The sequence below is a fragment of the Miscanthus floridulus genome, chromosome 17 (assembly GCF_019320115.1).
Source record: "Miscanthus floridulus cultivar M001 chromosome 17, ASM1932011v1, whole genome shotgun sequence".
In the NCBI taxonomy this organism is placed as follows: Eukaryota; Viridiplantae; Streptophyta; class Magnoliopsida; order Poales; family Poaceae; genus Miscanthus; species Miscanthus floridulus.
Window position 1 is genome coordinate 6,528,670 of NC_089596.1, and position 15,172 is coordinate 6,543,841.

General features: G+C 42.6%; 2 protein-coding genes across 3 annotated transcripts; both read left to right on the forward strand.

The window, feature by feature from the left end:
- Window positions 1-487: 487 nt before the first annotated feature.
- Window positions 488-6,574, forward strand: LOC136517450 (probable serine/threonine-protein kinase WNK2). Of its 2 annotated transcripts, none has more exons than XM_066511013.1 (9): window positions 488-832; window positions 933-970; window positions 2,309-2,536; window positions 2,763-2,986; window positions 3,057-3,214; window positions 4,318-4,498; window positions 4,595-4,672; window positions 4,774-4,920; window positions 5,015-6,573. In XM_066511013.1, the coding sequence occupies exons 1-9, from the start codon at window positions 752-754 to the stop codon at window positions 5,800-5,802; spliced, it is 1,923 nt and encodes a 640-aa protein (XP_066367110.1). In that variant the 5' UTR covers window positions 488-751; the 3' UTR covers window positions 5,803-6,573. The 2 variants fall into 2 exon arrangements, with proteins under 2 accessions (XP_066367110.1, XP_066367109.1); XM_066511012.1 differs by having other exon boundaries at window positions 729-832; window positions 933-1,845; window positions 5,015-6,574.
- A 2,825-nt stretch (window positions 6,575-9,399) lies between these two features.
- On the forward strand, window positions 9,400-10,591 carry LOC136514805 (uncharacterized). The gene has a single exon (XM_066508512.1). It carries the CDS (start codon window positions 9,451-9,453, stop codon window positions 10,396-10,398), a length of 948 nt encoding a protein of 315 aa, XP_066364609.1. The 5' UTR covers window positions 9,400-9,450; the 3' UTR covers window positions 10,399-10,591.
- The last annotated feature ends 4,581 nt before the right edge of the window (window positions 10,592-15,172 follow it).

The following is a 15,172-nucleotide window of genomic DNA, read 5'->3' on the forward strand; positions in this document are numbered from 1 at the left end:
GAGCTAGAGGAGATAGTAGCGGTATTTAAGGAGGTCGATCGACGAGGTGAAGAGATGAACCACAATTGTCATGGGTGTTCACACACTAAACAAAATTCGATCTTTTGGCATAAACAATTATTTCTTTTATACCTAAATCTTAAGCCAAATAAAAATTAGTTTATGTTTTTTATTGACTATCTAGATATATATTTTTGTCTAGATATATAATAAACTCTCTCTCTATTACTTCCTCAGTTTCAAGTTATAGGTCATTTTGATTTTCTTTTTTTATAGATTCTTTAATATCTAGACATATACGTAGTAAGCTATAATTTGGAACGGACAGAACAAACTTGGAATTTGGAATGAGGGATGAGCTTTTTACCTTCACCGTTTCCCAACACTGGAATGGAACGTGGCAGAACAAACTGACAGACCATTGAGATGAGAGGAGCGGAGCCTGCCTGTGCTTGTGAGGCTGTGTGACTCTGACCTTCGTCTCCTTCACACGACGACGATCGAGTAGTCCAGCACGCAGTCGCAGTTGGAGTTGTCGTCTGGGGTGGTGCCGTGGTGGGTCGAGGTGGAGTCGTCGGGTCGGGACGTCGGGTCTCAGTCTCACACACAACTCTCTCTCAAGACTCGAGAGAGTAAAGGTTGCTTTCCGGCCGGAAAGGGAGGCGAGCGCGAGCCCCTGTGATCCCAATTAAGCGCCCAGCCGCGACGGCCCCAAAACGGCAAACCTCCCCAGCCCGCCCGCCCGCCCGCGATGCCACCCACGCCGCCGGAGACGGAGACGGAGACGGAGACGGAGTTCGCCGAGGTCGACCCCACCGGCCGCTACGGGCGGGTAATGCCTCCCTTCCCGACCACGCTCCCCGCCTCCGCTCGATTTGGCCTCTGATCCCTCGCCCCCCGCTCCCGTGCTCACGCATTCCACACTCTTGCAGTACACGGAGGTTCTCGGCAAGGGCGCCTTCAAGACGGTGTATCCTTTCATTCCCCCCCGGAGGCCTTTGACGCCTGAGTCTGATTCGGGGTCCTTTGACTTCGCGCGATCGATTAAAGATCCCGTTTTTACGCGGTCCATGCCATGGGAGGGGATCGTTTCTTAGGTTCTCGCCGATTTGGATCGGTTCCATGGTTTCTGATGCGCTCATTGCCCAAAAGTTCCAGCCCCGATGCCGCTCTCTCTATATGAATATGATATGATGCCTCACATATTGCCTTTTTGTTGGGAATTCTAATCTCCTTTCGTTGAAATACCTGACTGCATTGCTCCGCTGTGATTGCTTGATGCATTGTCTCCATGTCAGTTCCCAATTCCATTTTGTACCTGCTGTCCTAGGCTCATCAAGTAGACATTTTGGTATGGCGGTTACAGCCAGGGTTGTTTGACTTCGTGCTATCGAATGAAGACACCCATGTTTACCCATGGGGGATCTTTTCTTAGGCTCTTGCATCGCGTCATTTGGATTGGTTCCATGCTTTCTAGTGCGCTTATCACCCAAAGTTCCTGCCCTGATGCCTCTAAGGTGCAGCCTCTTGGGGGATACTCTGTCTCAGTGTCTGGCATATATTGCCGTTGTGTGCAAATTCTGACATTCTTTCATTTAAATACACTACCGCATTGCTGTGCTGTGATTGCTCAATGCATTGCCTTCTTTTCAGTTTCCCAGCCGTTTCATTTGTACCTGATGTCCTAGGTTTATTAAGTTTGACATTTCAGCATATCGATTCCAGCCTGTGGTTTGAGACGTACATGTCTGACATGATTATTTACCTTCCTTTTTCTGGTGTGGAAAGTGATAAGTGCCATCTTCTTTTGGATAATTATCATTTATGTCATCATTTAGTATGCTCGTAAGTATAAACGTGTCGTTTTCCCCTTTTTCTGTGTACAGTACATTTATCTTCAGTATGTAAGTTTCCGTGGTAGCCATTCAAATTGCTTGGATACTTGAAATAACTCTGCCTGTGCCAAATTAGTCTTATGCATGTTGATGCATTTATCACCTGGAGCACTAGTTTCTAGCTGCTGGTAATTGCATGGTTTTCCATTCATTGTAAAAAGTTCAGTTCTAGAAATTTGTTTATGATCATGGTCATGTGTGTATGCATTTCATTTGAGAGATTCTGTTAGTCAATCTTGATGAAAAGACAAATCCAATATTTTCTTTAGATGCCTAGACTTTTGTGTTATGTCCACAACTGTTTTTAGTCCATGGAGATGTGCCACGGTGATCATCTATATTTGCTAATTAACACGTATATCTGCTCCAATTCTATCTGCTTGGGATCCTTGATTTAGATTTTATTGGCATAGATACAAGGCTTTTGATCAACTTGAAGGGCTAGAAGTTGCTTGGAACCAGATTAAAGTGGGAGATTTACTTCGGAACAATGATGATTTGGAGAGGCTGAGATCAGAAGTGCGGTTGCTTAAAACCCTCAAGCATAAAAACATAATAAAGTTCTACAATTCATGGCTTGACAGAAGAAACAACAATATAAATTTCATCACAGAGGTCTTCACATCAGGGACGTTGCGCCAGTACGTGCCTCTTTGATTATAATTGTTTTTCTTCAGATATTTTGTGCAAGCTGCATTAAGTAACTGAAACCATTTGGGTTAACATTGTTGTTATCACCCAGTCATATCTAAGAGGACACAACATTGATATGAACAAAATTTACAAGCTACATACATTTTAGACCTTTGAAAATACACGACCTTTCTCTTGCTGAACCGTGTACCAATCTCTTCCTTTTCTGTTTAGGTACCGGATTAAGCACAAGAAGGTAGACATTAGAGCTTTAAAGAAATGGTCAAGGCAAATCTTGAGTGGTCTTGTCTACCTGCACAGCCACGATCCACCAGTAATCCATAGAGACTTAAAGTGTGACAATATATTTGTGAATGGAAACCAGGGTGAGGTAAAGATTGGAGACCTTGGTTTAGCAACTATCCTGGATAATGCACGTTCAGCTCATAGCATCATTGGTAAGCAATTCATTTTATTTACTTCCATTAGAAATTTGTAATTTCTCGTGTGACCTCTGCTTCTTCTTAGGTACACCGGAATTCATGGCACCGGAACTCTATGATGAGGAATATAATGAGCTTGTAGACATCTATGCTTTTGGGATGTGTTTACTGGAGCTTGTTACATTTGAGTACCCATATTGTGAATGTTCGAATGCAGCACAGATATACAAAAAAGTATCTGATGTTAGTTTACTTATCCTTCCAATTACTTTTAGCTATTTCTTTAAGAATACATGTGGATCTTGGCTAAACATGAAGCCAGAGTTATGCATTTTAGTTAGGGCAATCTTAGAACATTATTTTCCGACATAATCTGTGACTTTTTATCTTTAGGGTTAGTTAAGAGCCATATGTTTTAAACAAATAGTCACCTTTTTCTAATGAATTCTGTGAAACTACTGATGCTGCAAGTGTCTTCAACTGAAATAATTTAAAGTATAGGATCCGAATAAAAGTTTTAAAGAGTGTGCATGCTATCCGGATCTGCTAATGTAGTTCTAGTTGAGTCAATACATCTATATGAAGATCAGTTTTAATGTTCTCCACATGGAAAGATCTTGTAGGCTTCAGTGGAAGGTATCTTTTTATGGTTATAAACGAACAAACAGGGTTATTCATCAGTGAGTATTGTACTGGAAGCATGGCTATGCCTAGAAATTACATAAGTAACCGCTAGCATGATTTATTTGAAGTGTCATAATGTATTGATGGATAAGGCCTAAGCCATAGGCAGTGTCACATGTATCCCTATGGTTGTCTTGTCTTATACTATATGCCTGTGCTTTAGTATTTTGGTTCATAGAAATTACATAAGTAACCACTGTCATTTGCACCGACATAATGGATCGAGGGGTAGTGGGCTAGTGGCTAGCTACAGCAACAGCAAGTGCGACATCTGGCTCTGTGGTTGTCTTTTATTCTACTAGTACGTTGCATTATTTTCTCAACCTGGTATCAAACTGCCTATAGTGTCATACTGGTGGATTTATCATTCTAAAAGAGTTCATGACTTTTCTTTAACACAAATCACATACTAGCCTGTTCATTGGTAATGTTTTGGAGGAATATCTTTTCTTTGCCAGCCTTCTCTTTCTTGATTGGATTGAACACACCTGCATAGGATGCACATACTAGATTTGCTACATAGTCTACTCCAAAAATGGATTTTATATTATTCATGCACTGCATGTCCTAGGAAATGTATTCTTCCTTGAATCAATGTTCATAGTACAATGAAGTGACATTTTTCAGTTTCATAATCTCTTTATTTGCTGTATATATGACAGGGTGAAAAGCCAGGTTCACTGGCTAAGATTGATGATCCTGAAGTAAAGTTATTTATAGAGAAATGCATTGCTAAAGCCACTGAAAGACTTTCGGCAAAAGAACTCTTGATGGATCCTTTTCTCCTAGATGTTAGTGATGAAAAAATATTCTATCCACTGCATCCAAATCTTAATACATCAGGTACTTGACTGAATTGGAGATATCTCATGTTACAGATGCAGGTTGCAGTAAACTTTCTCGTTCCCACATAACTGTACTTTAGAATAAACATGGCAGATACTGGTAGTCCAAAACCAAGCTCTAGTTTCAGATATGACAGAGTAGCATCATCTGTGGGCCGCCATGATCACTCAGGTATAGTCGTGAAAAGGCGTAATGAACGTGGCACCGATTTAATGATTCACCGCTATGAGGCTTCTCTCATCTTGATATGTCAACCTTATTGTGAAATGCAGGTAGCATGTCAGATTCACATCCTTCTGATAACTATGTACATGACACCATGGATCCACATGCCACAATTGGTCGAAGTATAACAGTCGAGAGTCAACGGAAGGATTTGAATACAATATTTTTGAAGCTGCGCATTGCTGATTCAACAGGTTTTCATGATCAAATATTCAAATCTCATTGAATTATCATTGTATTGTTAATCTGACACTTATCCTCTATCTATTTTTATCTCCCAATGCACAGGTCATGCCCAAAACATCCACTTCCCCTTTGATATTGAAGCGGACACTTCAATCAGTGTTGCAACTGAGATGGTCGTGCAGCTGGATCTCACAGATCAAGATGTAACGGCGATTGCAGAAATGATAGATGCTGAAATACGTTCACATATTCCTGATTGGGCAGCAGAGGAATCAATTGACAACCAAGGGGATGAAGCTGCTCATTCTGAGACCCACAGTTCAGAATGTGACGAGGGAACTTCTGAATTTCGTAATGAGGTTAATGCCTCACATAACGGCTTTGTTCAAGAACAGCTTCCTTCTGGACGAAAGTACTGGTCGGACTCACCCAGGAGAGACGGTGAAATATCACAATTGGTGGTGGAACCTGAAATTGGTGATAGTATTGCCAATGGAATACCAAAGAGGAACAAAATAGATGACATTGTGAGCTGTGCAAGAGATAATTCCATCCATCCTGTTGAAGGCATGTTTGAACGAATATCATCATCTGTGGACTTGTCGAACTCATTTGTGGTCGACAGCATGTCTAGGGAAGCTTCTGTTGGTAGCAGCCCTCGCTCTTTAGATGATCGGGATCACAATTCTGATTGGCATCTGGTAGCAGACGTCACCGAGAGGTTAATAAACCTGTTGGCTCAGCAGCAAGAGGAGCTTAGTGCGCTGCAAAGGAAGCATAAGGCAGACATAGAGGACATGTTGAAAATTGTACCTGCAGAGGATCGGGAAGAGACCTTAACTCGATGCCGCTTGAAGATGGAACAGAAAAACAGAGTCGACAAACCTTAGCTAAACTGTTTCTGTGCATCTTCTCTGTGTGTTGTTAGATTTATAAATACTCACACTAAGGAGTTGTTTACAGCCGTCGTTGTGCAAAAGGGGATCTCTGTTGTGCAAAAGTTAGTCTGAAGCCTTTTTCATTGTTCTTTTTGATATAATGGAGAAGCTGGAAGTGCTTGTCTGGAGGTCTTTCAATTCACTGACCAAGCACTAAATAGTAATCAAACAGTGTGGAGGTTTTTGACGGCAAGATGAAGTTTCTGCACACCAAATGAAATCTGCAGATACCACTATGCCGCTGTGTGCCTGAATACATAAGGAGTGCATCCCTTTCTTTTTCTTTTTCTTTTTTGTTTCTTTTGTACTTTGACTTGCCAAGGATATACATCAGTGTTTGAGCTGTTCCGAACTTGCAATGACAAACTTAAAGTGCAATTATTTTCTGGATCACATGGTTCCACCAAGTTCTTAGAGCTGTACCATATGTGCGCACATACTGATGTATATCATTAAAAATATAGGGGAAAGATAGATGTATATATTTGTTAATTGCAAGTGTGCCGTGGAGGCTGCTGAAGCTGCGGAGGAAGTCTCCATGCACTCCCAGTGATGAGGTAGCAGATCTGGATTCTGGGAGTGGGCAGTGGATGATAAATAAGCATTTGTGCAACACATGCGTGCTCCAGATCTCCCACATGCATATGCCTGGCTGCCCCGGTTTTATTTATGCCTTTGTGCACTTCTTTTCAGTGGTGCATCTAAATCTGTGTACGGCTGATGCTGATTTGTTGCGAGAGAAAAACACTGTTATTTCGCTGAAATGGTACGGCTGATAAGTTCAAGCGAACAGGGCCTGGGCTAGGAATTGTGCACATAGAAATTGGATCTCTGTTACAGACTACAGTGCAGGGCCACCCTCCAATGCTGTCACCACATCTTGGGATCTATGGAGGAAGGAGAGGATGTGGAGACTCGTTGACCACTGGAGCTGGTTTGGGGGGCTTTAAATAAACAAGCAGCATCAGGAGAGGTGAGTCCATGACTTACAATACTAACAAAAGATTACAGAGCTGTTTGGTTGGAGTCCTCTTATCTCCTAGCCTAGTCAGCAATCTCAGTCCCAGGTCTCCAAATTTGGACGCCTCGGATTCATGTCTGGATCAGGCAGTTTTGGCTGGGCTCAAACCAATCAGGTCCTAACCCAACCAGCTTTTGTCAAGCTCCAAATTGTTACTACAAGGTACTCCTATCCTAGTGAGTGTTTTCCCTCTACTATGAGATTATGGCATAATATTTGCATAAGCAGAATGTTGAGATATGATAAATTGCACATCTCTATATCTCTAAAGGTTCATCTTGAACGATGATTGTATTTTAATGCGCCCCCACAAACAATGCCTCTTTATGGATATGGTGCATGCATCAAACCAATAAGGAAAGAGGATACACATGCATGCCCAGATGGACATGAAAACAACAAGCAGCACACCTCTTGCACTGCATTGCAGTGCATGCTGTTGCTGTCCTCTCATTTTCACACGACAGCTGGTACTAGCTACAAAGACTGCACCGACATCGATCAGCGCAAATCAAGGAGGAGCAACGAACTGAAATGGATACAAACAAACAAGAGAAACTAACACAACAGAAAATTCAATACCAAAATCACCATGCTGACTGGTTGCTAATGATCCATCCATATATGAGATCATTTTACGATAAAAATAGTTACTGTGTTTTGAATGTCTCGATATGATAATTAGGATAGGAATTTGTACGACGGGAATTTATCATGAAATATGAGATTAATTTTACCATGAAATATTCGATAGAACTGGAAAGGATCATTGTAGTACCTATGATTGAGTAGTTACGATATTCTGTCTGATTCACAATGCCATAATCTTGTTATTTTTAAATGATTTACTAGAATATATGATGCCTCCTTAGATTAGTTACCATAATATGTTTACTAGATTTGCAAATTGGTTACTAGAAGCTATGCCTTTCTGCCCCTGGTAGTTACGATATTCTATTTACTAGATTTTTGAAAAAATATTTACTAGAATCTATGCCTTTCTAACCCTTGTAGTATGATTCACGAGAAACTTTTAAATTGATTTACTAAAATATATTTCTGACCATGTAGTTACATAATCTATTTACGAGATTTCTGCAAATTATTGAATTGTACGGTAGCGAAAGTTAGTTTGTATTTAACAAGTTACAAAGTAGAGAAACCAATCTGGACATACATGCAAAAAAAAAATCAAGCAGTCTGGACATACATGCAGCGAAAAATCAACTTACAGGTTGACATTCCAACAAGGAACACGTAGGAATATCAATAAAATGTATTTGCATCCAAAATTTGAGAGAGAAAAAGGGGATCAGCCGGGCGGAGGACGAAGCAAATAGAGTGGCACGGTGGTTTTGTGGTCAGTAAAATATACAACGGCGCTTAGCGGTGTTTATAGGTGGTGATTTAGGGGACATGGCGCAGCGCTGGTTGGAAGGCGAATTATTGCCGGCTAATAATTGAGCCATGCATGCAACGGATTTCCTGGGGCTGGTGGGACACTGGGACGTTGCCGATCGGTCCGCGTCCACAGTTTGGGCTCGGCTACAAAATAATTTATTTTGTAGCTAGCTGTAGGGTAGCACTTCTATATATATATATATATATATATATATATATATATATATATATATAGAGTATATTTAGTAGCCAGCTACAAAATAAGTTATTTTGTAGCTAGCTGTAGGGTAGCACTTATATATATATATATATATATATATATATATATATATATATATATATATATATATATATATATTTAGTAGCCAGCTACAAAATAAGTTATTTTGTAGCCACCTCCATTTACGATAATTTTATATACTAATTTACGATAATGCCAATATATATTTACGATAGTTAGGTTACTATAACACATGGGGATATTTACCATAACATTATAGTAAACCACTTAGTAAGGAGTTACTATAATCCCGTAAATTAACATAGTAATTATCGTAACTCAAAGTGGCTACAGAATAAGTTATTTTGTAGCCAGCTACAGAGTAGTATATATATATATATATATATATATATATATATATATATATATATATATATATATATATATAACAAACAAGAGAAACTAACACAACAGAAAATTCAATACCAAAATCACCATGCTGACTGGTTGCTAACGATCCATCCGCATATATATATATATATATACATACATATATATTCAAATATGAATACATATATATATATATACATGCATGTATGATGTATCCAACAAACAGCCCATCATCCAACACATGAATCCAATGCAATTATGTAGCATTTTGCCTGTATCCAGCAGAGCCGATCGATCTGATCAAATAGAATAGTTTAGTGATGGCGAAAGGTATCGTAGCTCCATGATGATGACGACGACGATGATGATGAGTTCATCACCCACCACCGTACCCTATCATCCATGCATGCATGTTCCTTCTTCTTCCCCTCTCTACAAGCAGCAAAGCTGGTCGTCACTATATAAGCATCTCTTGTTCCTCCCCTGCGCCTTCCTCTCTCTCTCTTTCCTTTTTCTTCCCGTCTCTCTCTCTTCTACATGACGCTGTCGCGGCTGTAGCAGTGTAGCCATGCTGGACCACCACGTGTCGTCCTACACGCACCGGAGCGGCGGCGACCAGCCCACGGCACCCTCGCCCTGCGACCTCGCGGCCGTCGACGACGTCGCGGGCAACGGCAGCCACAAGCCAGGCAAGGCCGTCACCGCGTCCGTGTACCGCGCCAAGATCGCCGGGCACTCGCGCGTCGTGACGGTGTCCTGGTCCCGCGACCTCCTTTCGCACGCTTTCGCCGTAGCCATCTCCGGGGCCGACGGCGCGTCCGCGGAGTGCAGAGTAGAGCTGCGGCCGTGGCAGTTCTGGCGCCGCGCGGGTTCGCGGAACGTGGAGCTCTGCGGCGGCGCGTCGACGGCCCCAGCGGCCGTGCGCGTGCTGTGGGACCTCCGGCGGGCGCGGTTCGGCGCCGGCGTCCCCGAGCCACGGTGCGGGTACTTCGTGGCGCTGGAGGCGGCCGGCGAGGTGGTGCTGGTGCAGGGCGACATGCGGCGCGACGCGCTCCGTCGCGCGGCGCCGTGCACGGCCGCGGAGGCCGAGGCCGTCCCCGTGGCGCGGCGGGAGCACGTGTTCGGCAGGCGGCGGTTCGTGGCCAAGGCGCGGTTCCACGACCAGGGCGACGTGTACGACATCGCCATCGAGTGCGGCGGCGGCGGCGAGGGCGGCGACGCCGACGTCGAGATGACCATCGCCATCGACGGCGAGGAGGCCGTGCAGGTGAAGCACCTGCAGTGGAAGTTCAGGGGCAACCAGTCGCTCACCTTCAGCCGGGCCAAGGTGGAGGTGTTCTGGGACGTGCACGACTGGCTCTTCAGCGCCGGCACCAGGCCGGCGCTCTTCATCTTCCGCCCCATCGTGCTGTCCAGCGCGTCGGCGCCGGCGGGGATGGCCGCGGGGATGCTCGACGGCACGGTGGCAGCCACCACCGGCTTCTGCTTGTACCTCTACGCGTGGAAGCTCGACTAAGCTGCTAGCTGCGGTGACATTGCTGTCTGCTCTCTGCTGCTGCTGCTGCTGCTGCCACCATGCATGTTGTTGATCGATCGATGAGACAGTACTGCTCTGTGACTGTCAGCCAATGCAAAATGCATTCCTGTGAACTCAAATTGATGATGAGTAAGAAATTTTTTTTCCTTTTCCTTTTGTAATTTTGGAAAGAGATATATATATAACTATTAATTGGATATATAATTCTTCAATCAAAATAAAGAGGCCATGGCCACAACCCTGTTGCATTGCACATGTGTTCAGCAATAAGAGAGATGTGGTGCTCCACTGTTTTTTCTCACCAGGAATAACACCAAAAGAAGAGCAGTTACCGACTTACCTCTTGTAAACTGGATATTGACTTTACCTATGCTACATCTGTATATATATATGTAGTAATGTAGAGAACAATGCATATACTTGTTCAGTCATGTGTATTAGTGTATATATGGTCATGCATGCTGCATGTTAAGCAAGAAGGATACATATGCACTGTAACTTGTAATAAGTAACTAACTTCTGGTGAACAGTTTCCATCTGATTGACAGAGAGGGAGATCTTACCGCCAGCCAATGACGGAGCCAGAAATTTTTTTTAGCTGGGGCGAACTCTATACACAAGCTACATCCTAATCAAAAGCACCAAACAGAACAATGCTTAGGGAGAGTACCACACAATCATCAATCACGCTTACCCAAAAGCAGCGCTGCCTAGTGAAGCTGCTCCTCTCCTCCCTCCATCGCAGGCTCGCAACAGAGCCGCCAAAGCAGTAGCAGTTGAGCAGCTCCTGCCTCCTAGAGTCTTGGCCGGCCGGTGGGAGGCGGGCGGGGGCCGCAGAGGGCGGTCGGGGGCGAGCTGGCGACGTCGACGGCCAATGTGGAGCGGCGGGAGGCGGCAGGCGATCTGGCGACCGCACGACGGTCCCCACTCGGCAGTCGGCGCGGAGGTGGAGCCGCAGTGGCCAGCGGGCATTTGGGCGGCGGGCAGGGCCTGGCGGGCAGCGACCAGCTCCTCGCGAGCTTGGCTGCAGGTCACGATTGGGGGATTTGGAATTTGGGAACGAATCCACCGGTTAGGGAAGGAGTGCGCTTGTGTGAGATGGTGGGCTTTTAAGGGCCACTCACGGTCTCACATCTGTTGGGCTGAACAAAGTAAATAAAAGGCCCATTCTGTGCCCGTTTATCCTCTCACCTCTGCTTTCTTCTTCCACGCTCGAGCGGCGCAGGTCGCTGCATCCTGCTCGTGCTCGCCACCGGTGTTAAGGAAGAAGGGGTCCGGGGGTCTTGGACGAGCTCGCCAGTAGCTGGGGCGGCCGCCCCACCCCGCCGCTAGGGTGGCTCCGCCATTGCCGCCAGCACTACTGTATGATTAGGGAAATGATATGAGAGAGAGGGAGGGAGGGGAGACAGGTGGTCTGCAAGACTGCAGCGCAATGTGTTGGGTGGGAGCTGGGGCCTTGTTTAGATTGCAAATTTTTGCAATCTGGACACTGTAGCATGTTTCGTTTGTATTTGACAAACTTTGTCTGATCATGGACTAACTAGGCTCAAAAGATTCGTCTCGTGATTTACAACCAAACTGCGCAATTAGTTATTTTTTTTACCTACATTTAATGCCCCATGCATGTGTCCAAAAATTGATGTGATGAAGAGAGAGTGAAAAAACTTGGAATTTTGAAGCAATCTAAACAAGGCCTAGGAGGCACATGGGAGGATGAGACGACAGGGAGTGGGTTCCAGTGCTGTGGTGTGCTGCCTGCAGCCAGCAGCAGTTGTGGACAACTGACTCAGCCTAGCTAGCTCACCGATCCAAGAAAATATACATATAGATTGCCACCGCAAAAGATGACAGATTGGATCCACCACCCTAATCTTCTTGCCCCCACATACACTTGATTAGTTTTAGGTTTATCATGTACCAGTTCACATTATTAACCTAGCAATCCGGGGCATCCTATGTGATCCATGATGTGAAAAAGAACTCACATTGTGACCACTCACCCACTGGGACATAAGTGAACAGTTTTCATTAGATTTGGAATGTTTGACATGGCTTCCTTCCGTTCCGGCTCCTTGCTACGATGCATGGAGGAGTCAAGTAAGTGAAACTAAAAAAATTGGCTTATTATTTTAAGAAAAAAAAGAAAAAAACGACTGTTTGTTATAGTGTAAGCTACCGTGCACGGAGGGGTCGCATCTGGCTTGAGCTCTATCAAATAGGGCCTAACATGTTTTTTTTTTCTTGCGCTCCTACTTACCCTATTTTTTAACCGAGAATGGACAATGTATCTGCATATATTCTGTGAGAGATAGAAAAAAAAAGTCCCAATCTTTTTAAATGATGCCAGCGTGCCTGTCATGAGAAATTTGCAAGGCTGTATTTCCATTTGTTTATCTGTGTGTATCGTATCGTCTATATAATCGAGTGTGTTGGTGAGATGCCAAAAGGCTGTAAAGATTCCATCATGGAAAATCAATGAAGGAAGAAGATGTGGGAAAATAAACAATGTGCATCCATTTTGTTCCCTTGTACGTACCAGCTTTGCATGCATCTGTTTGATAGCTGGGTGCCAATCATGCATGGCTACATCTTTTTATTCATTATTGAGCAAAGGGATTAACTACGTACTACTTGTGATTGGTACGAATTGGAATTTGTGCAATGGTATCGATTCATTATTTGACAATAGAAATATTTTGTTTTTGTGAAGATGATCCTAATTGACATAATGCAAATCAAAACCTAACAAATTTGGATTTTATTCAACAAAGTGTCCTCTAGCATGAACTTTGTATAGGAAAAAACATGCAGCCACAAAAAACAAGCAACCAATGCAAAGTAAAGAAAAAATGACTGCATGGACGGAAACAAAATGAAATTTAAAACAAGAACTCAAAAAAAAAAAATCATTTTTTCCCGGACCGTACACGCAAATGAAACATTGTATTTAAGTTAAAATCTATGTCTGTGAACTATGTGGCAGACACGCAGTGCAGCTGAAGCTACACCCATAAAGGCTGTAGGTAGCTTGGAACAAATTAAATCAGAATAAGATGACAACAATGTTCCTTAGGTTTGGGTACATGTGTATCCATTTCAATCCACATGTGTTGGAGTTGAATGGAATGGAATTTAGTTTAATTCCACTACAATCCACTTCAATACATATGGATTGAGATGAATACATGCACATCTAAACAAGGCCTTAAGAATAGTAATTCATAAAACAAGGTTTTGTTTTGTTTCTTGTTGGGCCCCGAATTTCGAACTAAAGTTAAGAAAACAACATAAAAAATATACAGAAAGGTCAAGTCGCATGCATCCCCATTGCATTGCCCTGGTCAAAGCTGCTACCTCTGTCGTTATGACAGATCTTCCTAAACAAAGCAACTTGTTTGTTCTAACCTATGCAGTTTTCTGACAGACCAGTGGGTTCCTGAATTTCTTTGGCCCTTTATTTTTCTGCTGGAAGGTCGACCTATATCTGTTTCAGAGTTCAGACTCGACAGTTGCTCGGTCAAAACTGGCTAAGTTGTACACACAGCAGTATTGTTTAGAGTTTAGACCCTGCAAATATCTACAGCTCTGTTTGACTTGACTTCCACAAATAAGGATAAATATATTACTATACTCCGACGACGATCCCTTTATGAAGAAAAATATTTTGTATAGACTATAGTGAAACAAGTTGTTAACCTGTCCAGCAACAGAAAGCTAAGGGATCAATGCAAGTTATCTCATCATGTATATATATTAGTACAGCAGCAGAAGGAGGTGGAGGATTAATAAAAACTAATAAGCTAGCTAGCATCGAAGAAATACACTGCATGCATATATTTTAGATATGTTAGGCTTGTGATCCAAGATACGGGTTCCTGCAAGTCTAATTTGATGCCGCTCGCTGAAGATGAAATAGCTTAGTTAGCATGGGGATGTGTGAAGCTGTCTTGTTTAGTTTATACTCCTCCGTATATGCATGGCATGGTTTGTGCCCGGGATCAGCGGACAGGGGTCCCTTGCTTCTCCCTGCTGCTTGTGTAGTGTGCATGGTGGATTCCAGCAACCACTACCATTTGGCCATGTGCATGCACCGCCAACCTGGTTGTTGCATATCGAATCAAATGGATGGATAACCTTGTCCTCTTATGCCTATGAGACGAGTATACTCCCTCCATCCCAAATTATAAGTCTTTTAAACTTTCTTAAAGAGTCAAAAACATCTTAAGTTTAATTAAATTTATATAATAAAATATTAGCATTTATGATACCACAACTAAGTATCATTAGATTCTTCATTAATACTTTCATAGTATACGCATTTGATAAGTTTTTGTAATTCTCTCTACAATGTTGGTAAAACTTGAGAAGCTTTGACTCTCCAAGAAAGTTGGAATGATTTGTAATTTGGAATTGAGGGAGTATATAGTTTGACTAGGCATGCAAAGGAAAATAAAACCCTAGCAGTATTTCTTAGTTCTTACTACTACCCTGTCTTGCAATGGCATGCGTGTATATATATGTATATATATATATATATATATATATATATATATATATATATATATATATATATATATATATATATATATTGCGTATATAAGCAATGACAATTTATTAATTTACACGCGTGCATGTTAGTTCTTACTACTACCCTGTCTTGCAATGGCATGCGTGTATATATATATATATATATATATATATATATATATATATATATATATATATATATATATATATATATATATATACATAT